Here is a 21,790-nt window from a genome sequence, read left to right on the forward strand (position 1 = left end):
GTGGCCAATTAACCTAGCATGTTTTTGGAATGTGGGAGGAAACCGGAGTACCCGGAGAAAAGCCACACATGCACGGGGAGAACATGCAAACTGCAAATTCAGAGGGTGGAATTGAACCCTGGTCTCCTAGCTGTGAGGTCTGCGCGCTAACCACTAGACCTTTTTCATAACATATTACACATAATGCACCGATCACCAAGTAGTCCTTTTGCATCACAGTTCAATGGTCCAACAAACGTTTCGAAGCGTCATCATGAGAAACGAGTGTCTCCATTTTGAAACGAGCTGGACTCCAAGGAAAAGATCCTTTATTACATGCTCGGACATACACAGAAGTACATACAAAAGCAGGATGCAGCATGCAGAAACGTCATTGAGGGTCGTTGGGAGTCCAACCTTCAGTGGGTCTCGAACCTACAACTCCTTGAGTCCTCCCAGAAGGCATCCAACGAGTGTATGTTGCAAGTCAGATCGGACGTTACGTGGTGTCACTTTGAGGAGGAGAAACACGGTACACGTTATCGAGCTTAAACACGCCGCCGTTCATTTATCGGCGCCATCCGAGCCGACGCACTTGTGCTTTTTCACCTGGAACTTGAACGGGAAGCGTTTGTCGCAGACGCTGCAGCTGAAGGGCTTCTCGCCCGTGTGCCTTCGCTTGTGCTTGCCCAGCGTGGAACTGTCGCTGAAGCTGGTGTTGCAGATGGAGCAGGTGAAGGGTTTTTCTCCCGTGTGCGTCCGCGTGTGCTTAATCAGATCCCCATTGGAATAGAACCTCTTGCCGCAGAAGAGGCAAGGAAAGGGTTTGACGCCCGTGTGAATGTGGGAGTGTTTGACCAAGTGCGAGCGATGGAAGAATGTTTTGCCGCAAACGGAGCAGCTGAAGCGTTTTTCTCCGGTGTGGATCCTCATGTGGGAGCGCAAACGGTCCCTGGTGGCGAACATTTTACTGCAAACCGTGCAGTGGAAGGGTTTGTCTCCCGTGTGGACGCTCAGGTGTCGGGACAAATGGACCCTCTGGTTGAAGGTTTTACCGCAAAACGGGCAGATGAATGTTTTCTCACTGGCGCGGCGGCCATTTTTTATGTAGTTCAAGCCGGACAAAGTGGCGCTGGGATCCGCAGAGTCACCAGCAGCTCCGGTTTTGGGCTCGGGAAGCTCGACCGGAGGATGCGACTGCGTGGGTCGCGCCGAGCGGGTGCGCGCTTCCACACGACGGACGTCCCCATCAGTAGATCCGTCTTTACGGCGAAGACGTGACGACTGAGCTGGACCTTCTTCAGCCTCATCTTCCTCGCTCTTCACAATGACGTGCCTCACTTGGAACTTCCCGATGTCGGCCTCCTCCGTCTGCTCTTCCTCTTTAATGTGGGGGGGCTCCGGCTCCTTCTTGTCCATGCTGGGGCGCCACTCCTGCTGCTGGACGTCTGCAGAATGGAAATGTAAATATTAAATATCATGCTGGTGGACATCTCTACATTTGGGGTGGCCTTTTATTGTAGCCCAAAGCACACCTGTGCATCTTGATATACCCTCAAGTGGGGTAACGACGGGGATTTAGGGCGATAAGCACCAAAAAAACTAACTATCTGAGATAACTTGGCGAGGGAGAAGCGAACAAACCTTCTTCGGGCGATCGAACCTTGCAAACGGCGTCCAGCCGCATGCTCTTCTCTTTTGTTCGAGAAAGTTCCTCCTCGTATTCTGCTACGGTTCTTTCAAACAGTGCAAAGATTTCCTCCACGGCCGCAGTCAGCCGCTGCTCCACCAACGCTCTCAGTTTTTGGACTTTACACATTTGTGCCCCTTTGCCTTAGCGTCTGCTGTTGCTAACTTCCGCGTCTCTTTGTTTGCGGCCAAGCTAAGCAATGCTAATCTGAGCTTCTTCCGGCGCGGACTTTAACCCGACACAGATAATCTCTGGTGCTGCGCGTCTGTTAAATGTCAAAAATGTGCACCGGAATGACAACAAAGGGGGTCGGAATGGTGGAAAACGGAGAATTTTCACTCACACTGGCTCGGATTAGCGAGGTGTTGCTAACTTCCGGCTGCGTCTTCTTTGAAGGCCTTCTCCAACCTTATAGTTACAATACTGCCACCTGCTGGAATCCCATGTAAAAAAATATTGATCCATTTTGCATTTAATCCAAGATCACGTTTTCCAGATTGTTTTGATTATGTTATAATTACACAACACAGCAATGTTACCATAGCAACAAAGTTTCTTCTGGAGCTGTAGTTTTTTTTTGCAGTCAGTAGACAATAAGTCATGGTAGAAACGTACAACCGTAGCTTGAAGGACAAACAAAAAACGCTCACCGTCCAAATACCTTTTAATGTATCTAGATTTACATAAACAATATTGATAGCAATATAGCAATGCAGGTATATATATATGTATATATATATGCTTATATGCTAAGCTATAGTATCTGAACAAAACAGTGTTATAGTAGGTGACAAAGCAAGTTAGCGTGATGCCGCATATCTTCTGAATATTTTTATAATATACCGAAACATAATAAAACTCAAGCTGCGTTGAAAAGTTAATAATTTGAATTAGAGCTTTATAGCTCATAAAAAATACCAAAATTCACCATTTCATTAAATTCAATTTGTGTGAGGACGATGTATATTGCCAGGGCTTGATTTGAAGTTAATGACATTTGAATACAGACATTCAATAACACACAAGAGGGTCTGGAGTTTTTGGTATTTTATTTTGGTCTTTTATTCTGACCATTGCTGAAACGTTTTTCTCCCATGTGCAATCAAACGCCCCTTTCCAGAAAAACTTGTCCATGTTTTTTTTCCCTGTGTATTTTCCCATGTGACACTTTTACATGTCATCAAAAGGCTTCTCTCTGGTGTGAGAATGATGTGAATTCAAAGTGCAGCTGCCAGAAAGTCTTTTCGCATAACGAGCAGCCAAACGGTTTTTCTAGGCGGTGGCCTATGCAGCTAAACAGTTTTCCGCAAACGGAGCATGCATACGTTTTGTCTCGGATGTGGGTTTTCATATGTGTTGAGTTTGGAGTGGCGTGTGAACGCTGTGGTGCACACGCAACAGCTGAAAGGTTTGAAGTCCATTTTTTGATATTTGATTCCAACATGTTGAATACATGTATGAAAAAAAAGGATGTGCAACCATCATTGTTGCTCGGAACTGGCTGAAGTTTGTTTTCTTAAAAAATTTAGAGTTTATTTAAATTTCTGTTTACACTAGCGCTTTGTCTTAATCTGGATTGGAGCCATTCTTTAAAGAAGCACACTGCAACTGAGCGCTTTTTTCCGTAGTGTGTCTTCTCATGTGCATCAGCAAATGCCTTTTGCGTGTGAACTTGTTGCCGCAAACTGTGCAGGTGAACGGTTTCTCTCCCGTGTGCGTTCTCATGTGCGCAATCAGAACGCACTTCAGCGAGAACGTGTTTCCGCAAACCGTGCAAGGAAAAGGTTTCACTCCAGTGTGCGTCCGGGAGTGCGCAGCCAAGTGCGAACGCTGGCTAAACCCTCGACTGCAAACTGGGCAGCTGAAAGGTTTCTCCCCAGTGTGACTCCTCATGTGAGAGAGCAAGTGCTCCCGGCGACCAAAGGTTTTCCCGCAAACTGAGCAGCTGAACGGTTTTTCCCCTGTGTGGATTTTCATGTGTCTGCTAATTTCATAACGATATTTGAAACTTTTGCTACAGATGGAACAGCTGAAAGGTTTTTCTCCAGTGTGCCCTCTGATGTGTCTGATGAAACTGTCCTTCCGATTGAAATTTTTGCTGCAAAAAGAGCAAGCGAACGTCTTCTCCCCTTTGGAATCGTTATTTCTCTTGAAGACTTCTTCTGTGTCGTCGCTGTCATCGGTCTCTGTCGATGTTGTCGTAGTGTCCTCACAGTCCGACGGTGGACCGGCGTCCCTTTCTTTTCCGACACCACCATCTTCTGTCTTGATGTGAGGCCTCGTCTCCTCCTCGCTGGAGTGGCGATGAAGGTGCGACCACTCGGCTTGCTCTTCTTCTCCACCTTCACTCTTCACATGGAAAGCGCTGATATCAACGTCCTCCAGCCCTGTAACATTATTTTCTTCCTTAACGTGGGGGGGCTGCGGCTCCTTCTGCTGCTGCACAGGAGGAGGAACATCTTCTGGACAAGAACACAGACGCATGTGGGAATTAGGAACAGTTTCATGTGGTGCCCCTTCTCACAGTATTGTACATAGTTTTTATAGTTTACATTGTTATAGTTGTATTCATATAAAAACAATTGGGCCTGCTGTATACGTTTTGTCCACTAGATGGCATAGCACAGCAAATGACGCCTAAAGAATCAATTATACGGAAAGTTACGTCTTCTAAAGCAAAGTATGCCTAGAAAACAATAAGCGAAGGTATCCACATGTGCGAAGAGATCCATATTTAAAATAACAAACCTGCTGTCTTTAAACGAGGCTTTAAATAGGCGTCCAGTAGCTGACGCTGTCGCTCGAGCTCTTCCTTCGACCGACAAAGTTCCTCCTCGTACTCGGCTATGGTTCTTTCAAACGCTACTAATATTTCCTCCACGGCGGCGGTGAGTCGTTCGTTCACCAACGCCCGCAGCTTTTGGACTTTGCACATTTTGGACACAACACTCGCAGCAGAGCGCGCTGCTTTAGCATGTGACGCTAACTTCCGGTGTTAGCCTCACAGCTAGCGAGTCCAGCTAACGCGCGTTGAAGTCGCAGTGTCGACTCAGATGAGTAGAAAGAGGCTCTATTTCGCTTTTTCGGGACGTCTTAAATATTTACGAAATGTTGCAACGAGTAAGAATAGGTGCTCTGCTCCGTTCTTCTCGATCTAGCCAAAAAGCCCCGGAAGTTCATCCATTTTTAACTGACCTGCAGGTTTTATACTGCCACCTACTGTACCGGAGTGTACATTTCATGTAGTAATAGAGTATACAGCTGTTGTTTTTTTGCCATTGTACACATCAAAATGTATTAATAAAATGATCAAAGCTTGATTTGAGATGGAATTTAAAATGTTTCACAACAATTTGTTCTTTTTAATGGAGATGCAACAAAACAAACAACAACTAAGGACAGGAGGCGGGATTTTTGTGTATGACATATTCACTTTACATGTTTAGCTAAGACAGTCACATCAAATCTCATTCTTCTTCAGCCCTTCATCAAATATACCAGCAAGTGTTATGTTTATTAATGTGACAATTACCAGTAATTACCAGGAGTCCAGTCAATGTGGAAAAAAATACTATTACATCTCCAACCCAAGTTCAATTGTTCAAAGTGTGGGAGGTGTCACGAATTGGTGATGCAAGAAATAAATATTATAGTTATTTAGATATATATACAGATGACTCAAAAAACGAAGAAGGGAAGGTGGGGAATGAATTATAGTGTTGCAAAAAGAATACCATTATGGGATTGCAATGGATAGAGGAAGTTAAACCAGAGAGAGTGGTATGTTGCATAGATTCTTTGTCAGCCTTATACAGTATTAAAAGTATGAAATCAAGTAGAGAGGATTTATTATTGGAAATACACCAAAGCCTATTCCAATTAAGAATGGTGCACATGATTAATATACCCATGGGTAAAGGAGAAATAAAGGCAATTATCAAAAAAACAATCATGGAAAAATAGCAAAGCAGATGGGATATGGATAAAAAGGGAAGGCAATACTACAAGGGGTGAAGTTGAAAAAAAGAAAAGAGGAAACTGCCTTAACAAGGTTACGATTTGATCATACTGGGTTAAATAAAACATTGTTTTTAGTAAGCAAAAGCCCATGTGAAGTATGTATAGAATTGTAAGGCCATATAGAAAATGTGGAACATGTACTACTACATTGTAGGAAATATAGGGAAGAGCGAATTAAGCTAAGGGAAAGAATGATTAAAATAAGAAATGACTGGAGAATGGACAGTTTATTAGGGACAGTTGGTGAGGGTGTTAGAAAAATACAGAGGGAGGTGATAAGGTATTTAAAGGACTGTCAGGTTCAAAACCCCGACACTTGTAAAAAACACTGCCTGTACAAAAGAAGACACAGAGAGGTGAGTTTCTTTTTACTTGCAAGGAGAGTGATCAGGAACCGTTCAGTAACAATTCGCCACCTCACTCTGAAGCAGCTCCTGCCCTCTTGCCTTTTTATTGAAGGAAGGCCCTGGTTACAATCAGGTTTCAATGGCTGAGGGAAGGGGGGTTTAATTATTCCAGTTGAAACCAGTTTCTTTGCACAACATGTTATCCATAATGTGTGGATATCTCATCCTTGGCATGTGATTCTCTGGGGACACACACACACATACACCTTGAGGTCATATCTCCTTCTGACCTGTGCCTATGTCCCCTGAGGGTGTTAAAACTATCTGCTGAGGAATGTTCTGTTTTCCCTTAATCATGATGTACACCACAAGTGCAGGCGTCACAGCATTAATCTTACATTGTTATGTGAGTGATATGAAGCACATGTACAGCGTTAATCTTACTTTGTTATGTGAGTGATACGAAATGTTTGTAGGTCATAAGAAAAATAGGTCATAAGAATATAGTAAAAATAGGTCATAAGAATATAGTAAAAATAGAATAACTTTATGTACAATTCTTCCAACAAGGACACATAACTGTATAAAAGAACATATATAAGTAAAATAATTATTACAATTATCATGATTATATAATATTAGAATATTTATTAACATTATTATTAGTAGTAATATCATATGATATCTCTACTACTCACCCGAACATAAAGTAAGTAAAATGGCCATAGATACATATTCTGGTACAGTAGGTGGCGGTATGCACCTTTTTAAAGTCATGGATGCAACTCGCCATTAAACCAAAAGACGAAGAAGAAGAAGAAGAATTGGGGGCACAGTGGTGTCCAACTGGGATTTCCTCGCAAACCGTCTATCTCATGCGCCACAGCCGAACGGCTTCTCGTCGATGTTTGTGCGCATGTGCGTCCCCCTGACTGCCTGCTGGCAGAAGGGCTTCTCTCCGGTGTTGTGATCCTCCAAGCCCTTCAGCCCGTTGCTGGAGGATCACAACACCGGCTGAAGGTGGAGTCGCACAGTGAGCAGCCGAAAGGTTTCTCCCCCGTGTGAATCCGGGCGTGCCGCTCCAACAGCGAGCGCAATTGGAATCTTTGGCTGTAAAACGCGCAGCTGAAAGTTTTGTCTCCGGCGTGAGATTGTGGGTGTTTTTCAAACAGTCCACGCATTTCCTCTACGGCAGCAGCTAGCCGTTCGTTCGACAACGCTCTCAGATTTTGGACTTTGCACATTTTTGACGCTTTCCACGGGCTTACTTCCGCCTCTCTTTGCATGCAGCTAGCAAGCTAAAGCTAACAGAGCTTCGCCTTCTCGAAGGACACGCTAACTGTACTTTTTGTGGTCAATAAGCAGCTATAATGTTGTGTTTCTATGCTATGCTATGCTATGCTATGCTATGCTATGCTATGCTATGCTATGCTATGCTATGCTATGCTATGCTATGCTATGCGTGCCATAGTCTTTTAAAAAAGAAGCAAACTGCTGTTGGCTGCCATGGGTGCCATCTTTGTTTTCTTTCCGCGGGTTTTGGCAGCTAGTAGGTGCATTACCGCCACCTACTGGAGTGTTAAACGGAATATTATGCACGACATTAAAAAAGTAGTAGCAATAATAACTCGAAGTTATGTAGAACACTTGAATTGACCCACAAACGCGACGAGAAGCCAAAAACAATATTGTTTGTTTGTGGTAATGTAACGTGACATTAAAAGAAAACACATGACAATAAAGTTTCCATTGTCAAGACAAATCACACCCCGTTGCACAACACCTATTCAGCCACCAGGTGGTGCTGTTCGTCTTCAATTTCTCAGCCAGACGCCAGCAACAGATGACGTACAGTATAGATGTGTAATATAGATGTGTAATTGTGCGAGCAATTTCGACAGTTAAAATGCTAAAAAAATGTTAAAAACGCGAGTCCTTGTAGGATTACAGTCCCTCGTTTGCTTCCGTACACGTTTAAACGTTTGACATTCACAGTAGTATAAATGCGTCTAACCCCGCCCTCCGTCCATTAAGAAAAAATGGCTTCATCAGAGGGCGTGGTCAAGATGATGCGCGGTCACGGCAGCCCAGGCGCGTTCCCGGCGCTAACCTCTTGTAGCGGGTGAAGGGGGCCAAAAAAGAAGAGGATGATGACGATCCTCTCCGTCCGCGCCGTGCGCTTCACTGCCTCCCCCAGCATGCTCTTCCTTCGGATACGGGTTCGATCCCCCGTGGGTGTCAACTAGGCGCCCTTGCTGCTGCTTCTGCCCGATTTGTCGCGCCACCATCCGGAGAGAAAAGCCACCTCGGCGCCCTCCAATCCGCTTTGACGACGTTTGTGTGATTTATGGACAACACAAGCTCGGAGTGACCGCAAAGCCCACAGAGCCAAGATGGAGGCGGCTATGGAGAGGGAGTGCAGCGCCCTGGGGGGGCTCTTCCAGACCGTCATAGGAGACATGAAGGTACCGATCATTCATCACTCAATAGGTACAATTTGTATATCAGCCTTACTTCCTGTTTTCAGCTTAACTTTCATTTATTATTGATGAATCAGGTGAAGGGGATGGGGGAGGGGGGGGGGTCATAGCACACAGGTGTTTTTTTCTGAAGAAGCTGCCACACCTTGAATATATCCCCCATGTTTCTTTCCTCTCGGGGGTGGGGGGGGCAGGTCACATGACTCTCTCCCATGACAAGCCAATATAATAGATCAATAACAGATGAATTATCTGAAGATTAAACTAGTGAGTGGGTTCAGTGTGGATTCAACATGTGTCAGAGCAAGAACACTGTTGATTTTTCATGCACCGGGTCCGGTCTCTGAGGTGAAAGGTCAAATCAGACCATTTTCCACTCCTTCAGACTGTCATGGCATCAAACGTGTATCTAATGTAGTTAGCAGGAATGGCAGCATGCCCTTTTTCCACTGTTTCTAATAGCACGTGTGTGTGTGTGTGTTTTCCTGCGTCATTGCTGAGGAGACGCCAGTCTGCTGAGCTAATTGTCCTCCGGTTTCGTGTAGTGGAAATCTTCTTTCTTTATCGTCTTTCCCTTCCCTTTGCAGGATTGGAGGCAACTTGTGATGTTTGAGCCTCGATGATGTGGTTTTATTTCTTTTTTTTCGAGTGAAGTCTGAGAGAATGTTCATAAGCCAGTAAAAGGAGGCGGGGAAAAGGGGGCTGGGGGCTGAAACTGCTGTATCAGTCTTGCAGTCGCCATGGAAACACAGCAGACCTCGCTGGCGGTGTTGCTTCATCAAATGGCAAAACGGCATGAAGCAACACTTCATGTCCTTTAACACTCATTGCTATGTTCAGACAGGAGGTGATACCACGTCAATAAAGGAGCAGTATCACACAAGATGATACCAGCATCTGTAGTTTGACAGGACAGGGAGTTGAACAGCAGGATTTATGTTCATTTATCACAACAAGTCTTCCAGGTCCAGAAGCAGCAAAAGAGCCCCAGACCATCACACTACCCCCACCATATTGTACTGTTGGTAGGATGTTGTTTTTTTTGGAAATGCAGCGTTACTTTTACGTCAGATACAATGGGACACACGCCTTCCAAAAAGTCCAACTTGGGCTTCGTCAAGCCGCGGAATGTTTTCCCAAAGGTCTTTGGGATCCAGATGTTTTCTGACAAAATTCAGACGAAAATTAATGTTCTATTTGTTCAGCAGTGGTCTTGGCTTTGGAACTCTGTCATACATGCCGTTTTTGTCTTTCTTATGGTGGGGTCATGAACACTGACCTTAACTGAGGCAAACAGTTCTTTGGGTGTTGAGGGGTCTTATCTTGCATAAGTCGTTGCTGTGCACCTGTCGTCATTTTTTTGGGAAGGTTCACCACTGATCCATGTTTTTGCCCTCTGTGGATTATGGCTCTCACAAAAGAAAAAATACTAAATTAAGAAATCAAAAAAGGGGACCTCCAGGTTCAATTCCACCCTCGGGCATCTCTGTGTGGAGTTTGCATGTTCTCCCCGTGCATGTGTGGGTTTTCTCCGGGTACTCCGGTTTCCTCCCACATTCCAAAAACATGCTAGGTTAATTGGCCACTCCAAATTGTCCATAGGTATGAATGTGAGTGTGAATGGTTGTTTGTCTATATGTGCCCTGTGATTGGCTGGCCACCAGTCCAGGGTGTACCTCGCCTCTCGCCTGAAGACAGCTGGGATAGGCTCCAGCACCCCCGCGATCCTCGTGAGGAAAAAGCGGTAGAAAATGAATGAATGAAAAAGGGGACCTCATTGACCTCAATTGACTGAATATCAAAAGTATGGATGTTTTGATTTGAGAATTAAAAAAAAAAATTCAGGTATGGCTATTTCAGTATCGATCCACACATGGCTACATGAAGGACCTTTCTGTTGCCACGGTGACAATTTATGTCCTGCCTGGCTGATTGATGAGGCGCGCTGCCCTCTCGCTCCGCCTAACGGAACAAAGACAATCATGCATGATTAGCTGCATTAAGGGGGGGGGGATTATAGGGAGGGGCCCCATGCAGACTAGAAGAAAAACAGCCACAACAAAAAAAAGGAACGGTTTGACATAAAAACAGTGTTTGCGTGTGGTCGATGTGTCTGCTCCTCCCCACGGTTCCTCTCCTCTGCAGCAGCAGCAGCAGCAGCAGCAGTGTTGCCATAGTGACGGCGGCCGGGCGCTGACGCTGGCTCATAAACAGCTCGGCACAGCTGGAGAGCACTGCTGGAGAGGAACGGTGATGCCGTCTCTCTCTCTCTCTCTCTCTCTCTCTCTCTCTCTCTCTCTCTCTCGCTCTTTCACACACACAATGCTGTCAGCTGACGTGAACACCTGAGACAAGATGGAGTCGTGGCTATTGTGTTGAAGCAATGCTCCTTTGTTGTGGGTTCATGCAGTGGTGTAGTAGATTAGGTTATCTCGTATCCTCCGGATGTGGACAAAAGTGTACGGACACTGCTCTCAATCAGTGGTTGAGTCAATGAGAGGTTGGACTATTGCATCTCGAGTTGTCCCTGGGCGAGACATTTTGGACAATTGTATGCTTTCAACTTTTTGGGGTGGAAAAACTCGAGGACACATTTTATGCACTTTTCACTTCGCTGTACTTGAATGTGAGTGTGAATGATTGTTTGTCTCTATGTGCCCTGTGATTGGCTGGCCACCAGTCCAGGGTGTACCCCGCCTCTCGCCCGAAGACAGCTGGGATAGGCTCCAGCACCCCCGCGACCCTCGTGAGAAAATGAATGAATGTACTTGTCCCAATACTTTTGCTGCAGTGTGAAGGCCGCGTGGGCGGGGCTTATGGATCGATGCTATTGATTCATCTGTTGGCTAGTGATGCGTTTAGAGCTCAAGAGAAGACACGCACCGTTAAACATGGCTCCTACACACACACACACACACACTCAGACTTTCTCATTAAAAGCTTGTAGGTTTTTTTTATTTTTAGCATGACATGAACATCTTCATCTTCTTTCCCCTACAGGGCAGTTATCCTGTCTGGGAAGACTTCATCAGCAAAGCCAGCAAGCTTCAGTCACAGCTCAGGTAAACTGGATCTGACGTCTCTTTAAGGGCTGCGTTCACACACGCGATGGGAAAACACGTCGTCAGGGAACGGGTGTTGCTGTAGTCAGAAGCGTGAAAACGAAAGAAAAAACATGAAAGCAAGAATGGAAATAAACAGTACAGTGTTTCCCCACAGGCCTGCGATCTACCTGTGGTGTCTACTTGACATAATTGGCCATCACATGTGAGGGTTTGGGGCCATGTCAACACAAATATATACAAATATATCCATATTTGTGTTGACAAAAACACATGGCTCCGTTTACGACCAGCCAACGTTGCATCAAATGACTGAAATATAAAAAGTATCGATATTTTGATTTGGGAACCCAAGTGTGCTCTAATGTCCTGCAGGACGACGGTGGTGGCGGTTGCAGCCTTCCTGGACGCCTTCCAGAAGGTGGCCGACATGGCGACCGGCAGTCGAGGTAGGTGAGAGCTGTGTCGGTGTTTCGCTTTCGCCATTGGACGGGTGTCCTGTCCGTCAAACCTTTTGAGTGTTGGCTAGCTGTCAGGATGTACACTTTCATCATCCTGAGCTTTTTGAATTGAGTTGAGCATCAATGAGCGCCAGACTGGAATAGTCGATGAAGGTCACTTCCTGGATTGATCGACAGCGGCGAGCAGTCCTGATGGGCGTTTATTTTTTCTCCTGCGGGCTCGCTTGCACAGTGTACGTGAGGGCGGAGGAAGAGGAGGTGCGAGCAATGTGAATGAAATTCAGATTTGAGAGGATGCTGATGCATTCTGTGCCTTGGGCCACGGTTACCATAGCGACCTGCTCTCCGAAAGCGCTTTCGTGGCTTAAAGGGCAGGCCTGCAGTCTCGCTTTGGAATGTGACCACCCGCTAACCTAGTCAGGAGGATGAGGAGCAGACATGAGGCAAAGGTCCAATTACATCACTGTGTGGTTCTGTGAGACCCACAAGGTCAGTCAGGACAAATCCTCAAGTCCACTTCATCCATGCATGCACGTGGCGATATATGGAGGCTGGCAAAATCATCCAGTTCATTTGGCGACTCCAAATTGAATGTGAGTGTGAATGGTTGTTTGTCATGTGCCCTGTGATTGGCTGGCCACCAGTCCAGGGTGTACCCCGCCTCTCGCCCGAAGTCAACTGGGATAGGCTGAGGATAAGCGGCATAGAAAATGAATGGATGGAACCAGTGGCGTCATTAGGCCTATTTTAGGGGTGCTGAAGGCCTCCTCAAAATGTTCTTAAGCCCCCCTAAATAATTTGATATTTTTTATTGATTTTTTTTTTTTTTACAAATAAACAAATTTCATATAATAAGGCCTCCCTATTATGTTCTTAAGAACATTCATTCATTCACCCTGAAGAGAACATTTTAGGGTGCCCTATGATATGAAATTTTTAATGAATTTTTTTGTAAAAAAAATCAATTAGAAATATCAAATTATTTAGAGGGTCTTAAGAACATTTTGGGGGGGGGCTATTATATGAAATTTGTCAGATTTTTTTTTGTTAAAAAATCTATAAAAAAATCAGTGAAAAATATCAAATTATTTAGGGGCTTTTCAGAAGATTTTAGGGGGGCCCTATTATATGAAATCTGGCAGAGATTTTTTTTGTAAAAAGGGGACCCTATTAAATGAAAAATTTCAGAGATTTTTTTGGTTTAAAAAAATCAATAAAAAATATCATATTATTTAGGGGCTTTTAAGAACATTTGAGGGGGCCCTATTAAATGACACATTTCAGAGATTTTTTGTGTAAATAAATAAATAAAAATATAAAATTATTTTGGGGGTATTAAGAACATTTTAGGGTGCCCTATTATATGAAAATTGTCAGAGATTTTTTGTTAAAAAAATCAATAAAAAATATCAAATTATATAGGGGGGCTTAAGAACATTTTTAGGGGGGCTTCAGCCTAATGACGTCTAATGACGCCACTGGTTCCATCCATTCGTTTTCTATGCCGCTTATCCTCAGCCTATCCCAGCTGTCTTTGGGCGAGAGGCGGGGTACACCCTGGACTGGTGGCCAGCCAATCACAGGGCACATATAGACAAACAACCATTCACACTCACATTCATACCTATGGACAATTTGGAGTGGCCAATTAACCTAGCATGTTTTTGGAATGTGGGAGGAAACCGGAGTACCCGGAGAAAACCCACGCATGCACGGGGGGAGAACATGCAAACTGCAAATTCCGAGGGTGGAATTGAACCCTGGTCTTGTAGCTGTGAGGTCTGCGCGCTAACCACTAGACCTTTTTCATAACATATTAGACATAATTTAATTGACCATGGACCGATCACCCACGCATGCACGGGGAGAACATGCAAACTCCACACAGAGATGGCCAAGGGTGGGATTGAACCCTGGTCTCCTAGCTGTGAGGTCCGCGTAGTTTTCCAAGTTCTAATTTCCAAGTTTCTCTTCAAGGTAGGCGGGTCTGGAATATGCAGGGACCGACTGTACTCAGTCCAGGGAAATGAGCCAAAGGGGGATGATGGGAGAGTGTAGACCCTCAGAAGGTCTGGTCCCATCTGTCAAGTAAAAACAGGCCTTGCGTCTGTTCTACTCTTGCAGGACCACGTGGGTTAAAAGTTCAGAACTCTCTGCGCAACTATTTTGGTGTCCCGGCAGGCTTCAGTTACACTCCTTTAAATACCTCCAGTGAGGTAGCGTCCTCCATCAATCAATCAATCATTATAATAATGTTATATATATTATAATATTCATGTTTAACTTTAAAAACATCAAACTTTAGCTTGTTAGCGACTGAGCCCAGGCTTCTCATTAAGAATGACGTTGGCCCGTGTGGATTGCTATGGCAACCGCAGCAGCTGCCTGTCTCACATGCAGATGACGACTGTAATAAGAGAGCTCCAGTTCACCTTTTAAGTTCCTGAGTGTATAAAAACACCACGGCCTCCCTCAACGCACTAGAACCAGTACTTTTCCTTACATTCCTATCGTAATAGGTAAGTCAACAAATGACTGAACAAACACCTCCGGTTTAAAAAGACCCCACCTGTTCCAAGCATACAGTATAAATAACCTATGACAATGATGAATAAAGATGGCCGACTATCCCGGGAGTGTCATCCATCCATGGCAAAAGAGGCGGAGCCACTTGACACACCATGGCCGGAATTCCAAACGGGTGCCAGCTGATACCTAAACCAAAGGAGACAACACTTATTTAAAGAATCCCAAGACTCCGCTTCAGCACACACACACTCCCTCCCACACACACACACACACACACTCCCACATAAGGCATCCCAACACCACCAGGCATCTCCTTGCCCCGTGTGTGTGTGTGTGTGTGTGTGTGTGGTATTCCTGGCTCGTATGACCTCGCTGCTCCCACCAGGAATTGTCTTAACTCCTCTAAGGGAGTCAACTTCATTGAACTGAGAAATTCAAATGCTCAGTAACAGCGTTGTTTTTTGGCAGCCATTTTTCTTTTTATATGTACTATATTGGGTAAAAGGGGTGTAAAAGTGACTATAGGGGTTAGTTCACATCTAGGGTGCTAGGGTGTTAAAAACTGTATAAAAAAAGTCGTAAAAAGATTTTCTGTGCTCCAACTCTAAAAATATTTATTAATAAGAAATCCTACTTTGCGGAATCTCACTTGTCACAGTTGGGTCTGGAACCACTTAACAGTGATAAATGAGGGATTACTGTGAATGGATGCTGTACATTTATCAGTATTTTCATGTATCGACTAATGAAACTTCCATAGATGTTGACATTTTGGCATCTTTGTTAATAAACTGTGATGGTAAGTCATCCCCCCAATGGACTGGGTCAGCCCATTGTGGGGTTTTTTTGTGCCGCTCAGTCCCCCCGCCACCCCACTCGTCCACTAACCGGACCGCCTCAGACACATGGTGCAAGTCTGATGTCGCAAGAACTCGACCCATACCACACAGTCCAAACCTCATGGCAAACTGCAGAGTGGGGTGTTTCAGTGGAAACGTAGCGTGTGAGGAGATGAGGAGGAGGAGGAGAGAAAGGGGAGGTGTCAGTGGTGCAATGCAGCATGACGGCCACACCCTGACACCCTAACACACTAGTCCTGCCCCGCCAAGTAGCAAACACCTTTTTTGCAAGTTTTCTTGTATCTTTTATTTGTCATGAAGATGATTTATCTGGGGGCTGCACGACGGTCGAGTGGTTCACACGCAGACCTCACAGCTAGGACACCAGGGTTCAATTCCACTCTCGGCCATCTCTGTGTGGAGTTTGCATGTTCTCCCCGTGCATGCGTGGGTTTTCTCCGGGTACTCCGGTTTCCTCCCACATTCCAAAAACATGCTAGGTTAATTGGCCACTCCAAATTGTCCATAGGTATGAATGTGAGTGTGAATGGTTGTTTGTCTATATGTGCCCTGTGATTGGCTGGCCACCAGTCCAGGGTGTACCCCGCCTTTCGCCCGAAGACAGCTGGGATAGGCTCCAGCCCCCCTGACCCTTGTGAGGAAAAGCGGTAGAAAATGAATGAATGAATAAACTTTTAAACAACCGCTGCACGGCGGTCGAGTGGTTCACGCGCAGACCTCACAGTTAGGAGACCAGAGTTCAATTCCACCCTCAGCCATCTCTGTGTGAAGTTTGCATGTTCTCTCCGTGCATGCGTGGGTTTTCTCCGGGTACTCCGGTTTCCTCCCACATTCCAAAAAACATGCTAGGTTAATTAGCCACTCCAAATTGTCCATAGGTATGAATGTGAGTGTGAATGGTTGTTTGTCTATATGTGCCCTGTGATTGGCTGGCCACCAGTCCCCACCAGTCTCACCCGAAGACAGCTGGGATAGGCTCCTAATCAGAATAGCTATAATGCTAATCTCATGTTCCTTGTATGTTATTGGGTATGTTTATTGTACTGCATATAGTAAATGTTGTACCTACAGTATGTGCAATGAATACATGTTTATTCATTGAATGGAAAGACACATTTGAGTATGTTTAACGTGGCGTTTACACATGTTTTTTTTTGGGCTATGTCAAAAATGTACTTACTGTATCTCTTAAATGTGATGAATGTCGTTTGTCGTTAGGGGCGACGAGGGACATTGGCTCAGCTCTCACCAGGATGTGCATGAGGCACCGCAGCATCGAGGCCAAACTCCGCCAGTTCTCCACGTAAGTGTATGTGTGTGTGGAACAGGTGTAGCCTCGCTCCCGGATCTCCATGGCAACCCCCGCCTCCACCCATCCTCCATCTCATTCCGCAGCGACTGTACATTAATTGTTGTTTTACGTGCAGGCTGTTTGTGGACTGCCTGATCAACCCCCTCCAGGAGCAGATGGAGGAGTGGAAGAGAGTTGCCAACACTCTGGACAAGGACCACGCCAAAGGTCCAAACACACTGCAACGACGACCTCTTTCCACTAGGGGGCGCTTTGTGTGTACTTCCATTTGGCCTGCATTCATCGCTTGTGTGTGTGTGTGTTTAACAGAGTACAAGAAAGCTCGTCAGGAGATCAAGAAGAGGTCATCTGACACTCTGAAGCTGCAGAAGAAAGCTAAGAAAGGTCAGGTGACAAGGAAACAATCCGACTTCTCAGTCAGAAGATTGAATGAAAAATGATGATGTTGTGTTTGTCTGCTCTGTTTCTGGGACTTCATCTGCAGCTGACGTATTCGGTAAGTCGTTTTTTTTTTACGTTTTCCTGTCTTTTGAGTTCTTGGCTCTGACGGCCCTGACGGTTCCGGTCACCTCCACACATCAGACGTTCTTGTATGTGCACAAAAAACGGACCAGAAGGAGGCCCCACTGAGAAGGAGATGTTCCTCTGATGATGCCAGCAGGTCCAGCTGCATGTGCGGTTCTGGTGTCGTTAATAGTCTGCTGCGGGTTTGGACTCCTGGAGTCGTTTGTCAGCATTCCTGGTGGCTCTGACTCTGTCTGGAAGCCGTCAAGTGCTGGCTTGCGTCTCTGCACGCTGTTTTCACTGCCGGTCCTCTTGGACCACGTCAGTACTTTGCGGCGCCACGTTCAGCGGATGGTGTTTTTTCTTTTTTTTCTTTTCAGTTGTTTTTACATAGCATACAGAAGAGTGGTAGGATATGTATATGTTTGTTTGCCAAATTTATGTATTTCCAAGCATAAAAATGTCTAAATCAGCTCAAATGAAAACATTCAGAAGATGCATTCAAAGACCTTGTGATGATATGTGGTATTCTCCACTGGTGATCTTATGTGCGTCCAGGCCGCGGAGACATCCAGCCGCAGTTGGACAGCGCCAAGCAGGACGTCAGTGACAAGTACCTCCTGCTGGAGGAGGCGGAGAAGCAGGCGGTGAGGAGGGCGCTGGTGGAGGAGAGGAGTCGCTTCTGCTGCTTGGTGTCCATGCTGCGGCCCGTCGTGGTCAGTTTGTAACATCAGCCTTTAGCCTTTTGAACACGTCTATAGTCGCTTACGTGTGTGTGTGTGTGTGTGTCAGGACGAGGAGATGTCCATGATGGGTGAGATCACCCACCTTCAGACTCTTACTGAGGACCTCAAGATGTTAACCATGGACCCCCACAAGCTGCCCCCCTCCAGCGAGCAGGTACGTCAAGTTTCCTCTCTCCTATTCTCCTTGCCTAATTTGCTCCTTCACAGGTGATTGTTGACCTGAAGGCCTCAGAGTGCACGTGGTCCTATCAGACTCCGCCCTCATCCCCAAGCACCACCGTGTCCAGAAAGTCCAGCATGTGCAGGTCGGTCACCATAGCAACACCTCATCCAGTTCAACTGATGGTTTGTCCTGGCGGAGAGACCTTCCCCCTGCTCCTGCCTGGTTCCTTCCTCATGTTCTTTCCTTCCTGCTCCACAGCAGCCTGAACAGCGTGAACAGCAGCGACTCCCGCTCCAGCGGCTCCCACTGCCACTCCCCCACCTCCCACTTCCGTTACCGTACCTCCTCGTCCTCATCTTCGGCCCTACCGCTGCAGACGCCGGCCCGCCTCTCTTCTGTCTCCTCCCACGACTCTGGTTTCATCTCCCAGGATGCTTCTCAGTCTAAATCGCCCTCCCCCATGCCTCCGGAGCAGTTACAGGTGAGGAGCGGTTCCACACTGAACCTGTGAAAAGTCCGTGTTAGTCCTCACGGCCATAAATCATTTTTTTCCGTCCCTTCCCTCATCCAATCACCTTGTAGCTGTCAAATGGTTTTGACCCTCACGCCGCCTCCTGGCTGTTTGGTGTGGTACAACAGGCCACCCCCTTCCATCTGCCATACTTCACCTCCACTGCCACCTCACCCATGTCCCCGCCCTCCTCTTCGTCTGTTTCTCCCGTCTGGTCCTCCTCCATGATCCCATCATCCAGGGTCCCTTCCTGGAAGGTTCGACCTCCTGCTTACTGTCCTCCTGGTGCCTCTCATTTGTGCCTCTCTCACCAAAGTGAAAACAGAGCTTATCGATATGCTAACAGCACTAACGTCTAACGTCTTGCCTCGTCCTGTAGGAGTGGGCCAAGCCGGGCCCATACGACCAGCACATGCTCAGCACCCTGAGGAGGACCAAGGAGAGGAGAGAGGCGGGTGCCGATGTCACCACCCCAGGGGAGGAGCTACAAGGGGTCAAAGGAAGCCCCTCTGTGACATCACCAAAGGTCAGGAATTAAACATCATCGGGTACTCCGGTTTCCTCCCACATTCCAAAAACATGCTAGGTTAATTAGCCACTCAAAATTGTCCATAGGTATGAATGTGAGTGTGAATGGTTGTTTGTTTATATGTGTCCTGTGATTGGCCAGGGTGTACCCCCGCCTCTTGCCCGAAGACAGCTGGGATAGGCCCCAGCACCCCCCTGACCCTTGTGAGGAAAAAGCGGTAGAAAATGAATGAATGAAAATAATTAACATTTAGAATTATATGTACAAAAATATATATATATATTTTTTTATGTATTAAATGTATTAGACGTGGACTTCTTTATTTGTCCTTCAACTTCTACAACATGTGCACGTCTGCAGGAGGACAGGGTGGCACACGAGGAGCTAGCTAAAGCGCTGGCCCGCAGCCTCCACCTGGACTTCCACGGCTCTAGCAGGGACTCCCTGCAGGGTTCCAGCGGCTACAGCAGTCAGACCAACACGCCGTGCTGCTCCGAGGATGCCGCCCCCTCACATGGTGTGACTCTCTGATCTGCAATAAGTATAAGATTCATATTCCAATCTAACCGGTTTACTACTTCCTGTTTCCTCGGCAGACTGCGACTACTTCTCTGTGGGGGCGGATCAGGAGGCCGACCAGCAGACTTCTGACTCTGACAAAACCTCCGGCGTCCAACGGAGCGGTGAAGTGGTTCAGTCCTCCCGCCGCGTTTTCCAGTCCAAGCGTCCCCCGTCCGTCTGCGTGCCCCCCAGCCCTTCTGCTGTCGTCCCGCCAGGGGTGGCCACCATCCGACGAACACCGTCTTCCAAACCCAACCTCCGGCGGCCATCGGCAGGCCTCACTTTGGGCCCCATCCCCATCAAGCCCCCCATGATCCCGGTCAAGACCCCCACTGTGCCGGAGCATCCCGGGTTCCCCAGCAGGAGGCCGTCCGAGGATGAAAACAACCCGCGGACCCCCGTGAGCCCCCCAAAGACTCCCTTCTCGTCACCTTTTTCACCTCACTTGGATCTTTGGGAGTTGCGGCACCGCGGCGGGGGCTCCGACCCACCCACGCCACCCCCGCAGACGGGATGGGGCTCTGAGCTGGAGCGGCGCATTCTTCCGGAGCTGCTCGAGGAGAGCGAACACGGCGAAGGCGTGGAAGACTTTCTGGTGGCCATCCGGCGAGGCGTCAAGCTGAAGAAAACCACCACAAACGACCGCTCGGCACCAAGGATCCACTGAAGCCCCGTCTGGTGGCGCTCATTTTGTGTTCCCAGCTGTACTGTGACTGTGGGAGCAAAGGCATCTGCAAGTCAACACACAATAACACTTTTTAAAATGCTGCAGTCCTTCTTTTCTATTCTTGGAATAAAGGGGAACAATTTAGGGATGCCGACTGAAGCACTTTTCCCTTTAAGCGGACGAGGCAGACATGTTGGTTCCACTGCAAGGATCGTTTCCTGTTTGTGCCAAACGTGAGCAAAGTGTGCCTCACACGGGGAGGCGTGTGGCTGAAATGTGTCAATCAACTCTTTGAATGTTTGCTTTTGCACGCTCCCGCATCAAGTGCCAAACAAGATACTTTATTTTTACTTAGTTTTGCCTCGCCTCTAAAAACTTCAAGCTAAAAGTGGCTTTAGCATGTTGTCGTGCTTTGTACCTTTTGCGTATTATTTTTTAAGTGTAATTTAATAGTTTTTACGCTTTTGAGCTGATGTGTTATAGACTAATGGCCTAAAAGTAATAAGGCACAAATACAGTAGTGGCAACAGCACCCTCTGGTGGACATGTACGGAAGCGGCATATATATGCTGACAACTAAGAATGCACAGCAAGCATAGAATGCTCGTTTGAAGTGTCGCCTCCTAGCGGACTTTGCGAGGAGACGCTAAAAGCAATCTAATGTAGGTCAATATATGCTAAGCTATCTGAACAAAACGTCCACATCTAAGATTTGTGTTTCTAGGTGACAAAGCAAATTAGATTATTAATATATATCATTAATAATCATTAATGTTAATATATTAAGTGAGAAATGGACACCCCGTGCTAGCCTAATCATCTGTGTTATAGCTCAAAAACATTTTAAAACATAAACTATCTTCAGAGTCCAAAGTGTTTAAAATGCTACAAACACAGAATATTAACCTCTTGACAGCTTAGAGCAGTATTGTTTAAAGCTAAATTATGTTAGCGTGTGATGAGTGTTACAAGCTAAACGACACAACTCTTACTGTAATATGTTATGTATTTACTGACATTAGAGTGTACTACAATAATTATCGGGCTGTTATAAGGGAATTATAAAAAAAACAAATGGTGCATCTCTAATCGACATGTTACGGTTGATTTTTTTTTAGATTCTAGAACACATTACATGACAAGTGTTGTCCTCTTTTAAGTTTACTGCTGGACCAAATGACATTTCAGATGTGCAGCTGGTTTCTGTTTTACTACAAAGTGTGACAGCGGTTTCATGCCTGAATGATCACTCTACTCTGCCGGGGGCCTCCAAGAGTTGTGTGGCTGATGCGCTGAGCAGATGAAGCTGAACGGCGGCCTTCTTTCTTTAAACAGGAAATAAAGTACTTGTCCAGTCAGGCGTGGGATT

General features: G+C 46.3%; 2 protein-coding genes across 3 annotated transcripts; one reads left to right on the forward strand and one right to left on the reverse strand.

The window, feature by feature from the left end:
- Positions 1-285: 285 nt before the first annotated feature.
- On the reverse strand, positions 286-4,857 carry LOC131101509 (uncharacterized). Its single transcript, XM_058046750.2, has 4 exons — positions 4,418-4,857; positions 3,238-4,131; positions 1,624-1,806; positions 286-1,427 (listed from the first exon to the last, which is right to left on the reverse strand). The coding sequence occupies exons 1-4, from the start codon at positions 4,602-4,604 to the stop codon at positions 544-546; spliced, it is 2,148 nt and encodes a 715-aa protein (XP_057902733.2). The 5' UTR covers positions 4,605-4,857; the 3' UTR covers positions 286-543.
- A 3,231-nt stretch (positions 4,858-8,088) lies between these two features.
- Positions 8,089-21,773, forward strand: LOC131101505 (protein MTSS 1-like). 2 transcript variants are annotated; one of them, XM_058046744.2, is made up of 15 exons: positions 8,089-8,501; positions 11,517-11,578; positions 11,954-12,027; positions 16,647-16,731; positions 16,856-16,947; positions 17,050-17,124; positions 17,225-17,236; positions 17,803-17,960; positions 18,037-18,144; positions 18,198-18,295; positions 18,412-18,634; positions 18,736-18,921; positions 19,044-19,190; positions 19,554-19,710; positions 19,790-21,773. In XM_058046744.2, exons 1-15 carry the CDS (start codon positions 8,430-8,432, stop codon positions 20,419-20,421), a joined length of 2,181 nt encoding a protein of 726 aa, XP_057902727.2. In that variant the 5' UTR covers positions 8,089-8,429; the 3' UTR covers positions 20,422-21,773. The 2 variants fall into 2 exon arrangements, with proteins under 2 accessions (XP_057902727.2, XP_057902729.2); XM_058046746.2 differs by lacking the exon at positions 18,736-18,921 and having other exon boundaries at positions 8,098-8,501.
- Positions 21,774-21,790: the final 17 nt, after the last annotated feature.

The sequence above is a fragment of the Doryrhamphus excisus genome, linkage group LG7 (genome assembly GCF_037039965.1).
Source record: "Doryrhamphus excisus strain RoL-2023G ecotype Guam linkage group LG7, RoL_Dexc_Guam_v1.1, whole genome shotgun sequence".
NCBI classification, from domain to species: domain Eukaryota; kingdom Metazoa; phylum Chordata; class Actinopteri; order Syngnathiformes; family Syngnathidae; genus Doryrhamphus; species Doryrhamphus excisus.

What these genes read in the sequence shown, in the direction of transcription:
- LOC131101509 (XM_058046750.2), bottom strand. Translation starts at nt 4,604, where the DNA reads ATGTGCAAAGTCCAAAAGCTGCGGGCGTTGGTGAACGAACGACTCACC. An exon ending in GCCTCGTTTAAAGACAGCAG is followed by an intron (nt 4,132 to 4,417) that starts GTTTGTTATTTT and finishes GTTCTTGTCCAG; the next exon opens with AAGATGTTCCTCCTCCTGTG. An exon ending in GAATGGCTCCAATCCAGATT is followed by an intron (nt 1,807 to 3,237) that starts AAGACAAAGCGC and finishes GCTAAGGCAAAG; the next exon opens with GGGCACAAATGTGTAAAGTC.
- LOC131101505 (XM_058046744.2), top strand. Translation starts at nt 8,430, where the DNA reads ATGGAGGCGGCTATGGAGAGGGAGTGCAGCGCCCTGGGGGGGCTCTTC. An exon ending in TGCCCCCCTCCAGCGAGCAG is followed by an intron (nt 18,145 to 18,197) that starts GTACGTCAAGTT and finishes GCTCCTTCACAG; the next exon opens with GTGATTGTTGACCTGAAGGC. An exon ending in CCTCTGTGACATCACCAAAG is followed by an intron (nt 19,191 to 19,553) that starts GTCAGGAATTAA and finishes GCACGTCTGCAG; the next exon opens with GAGGACAGGGTGGCACACGA.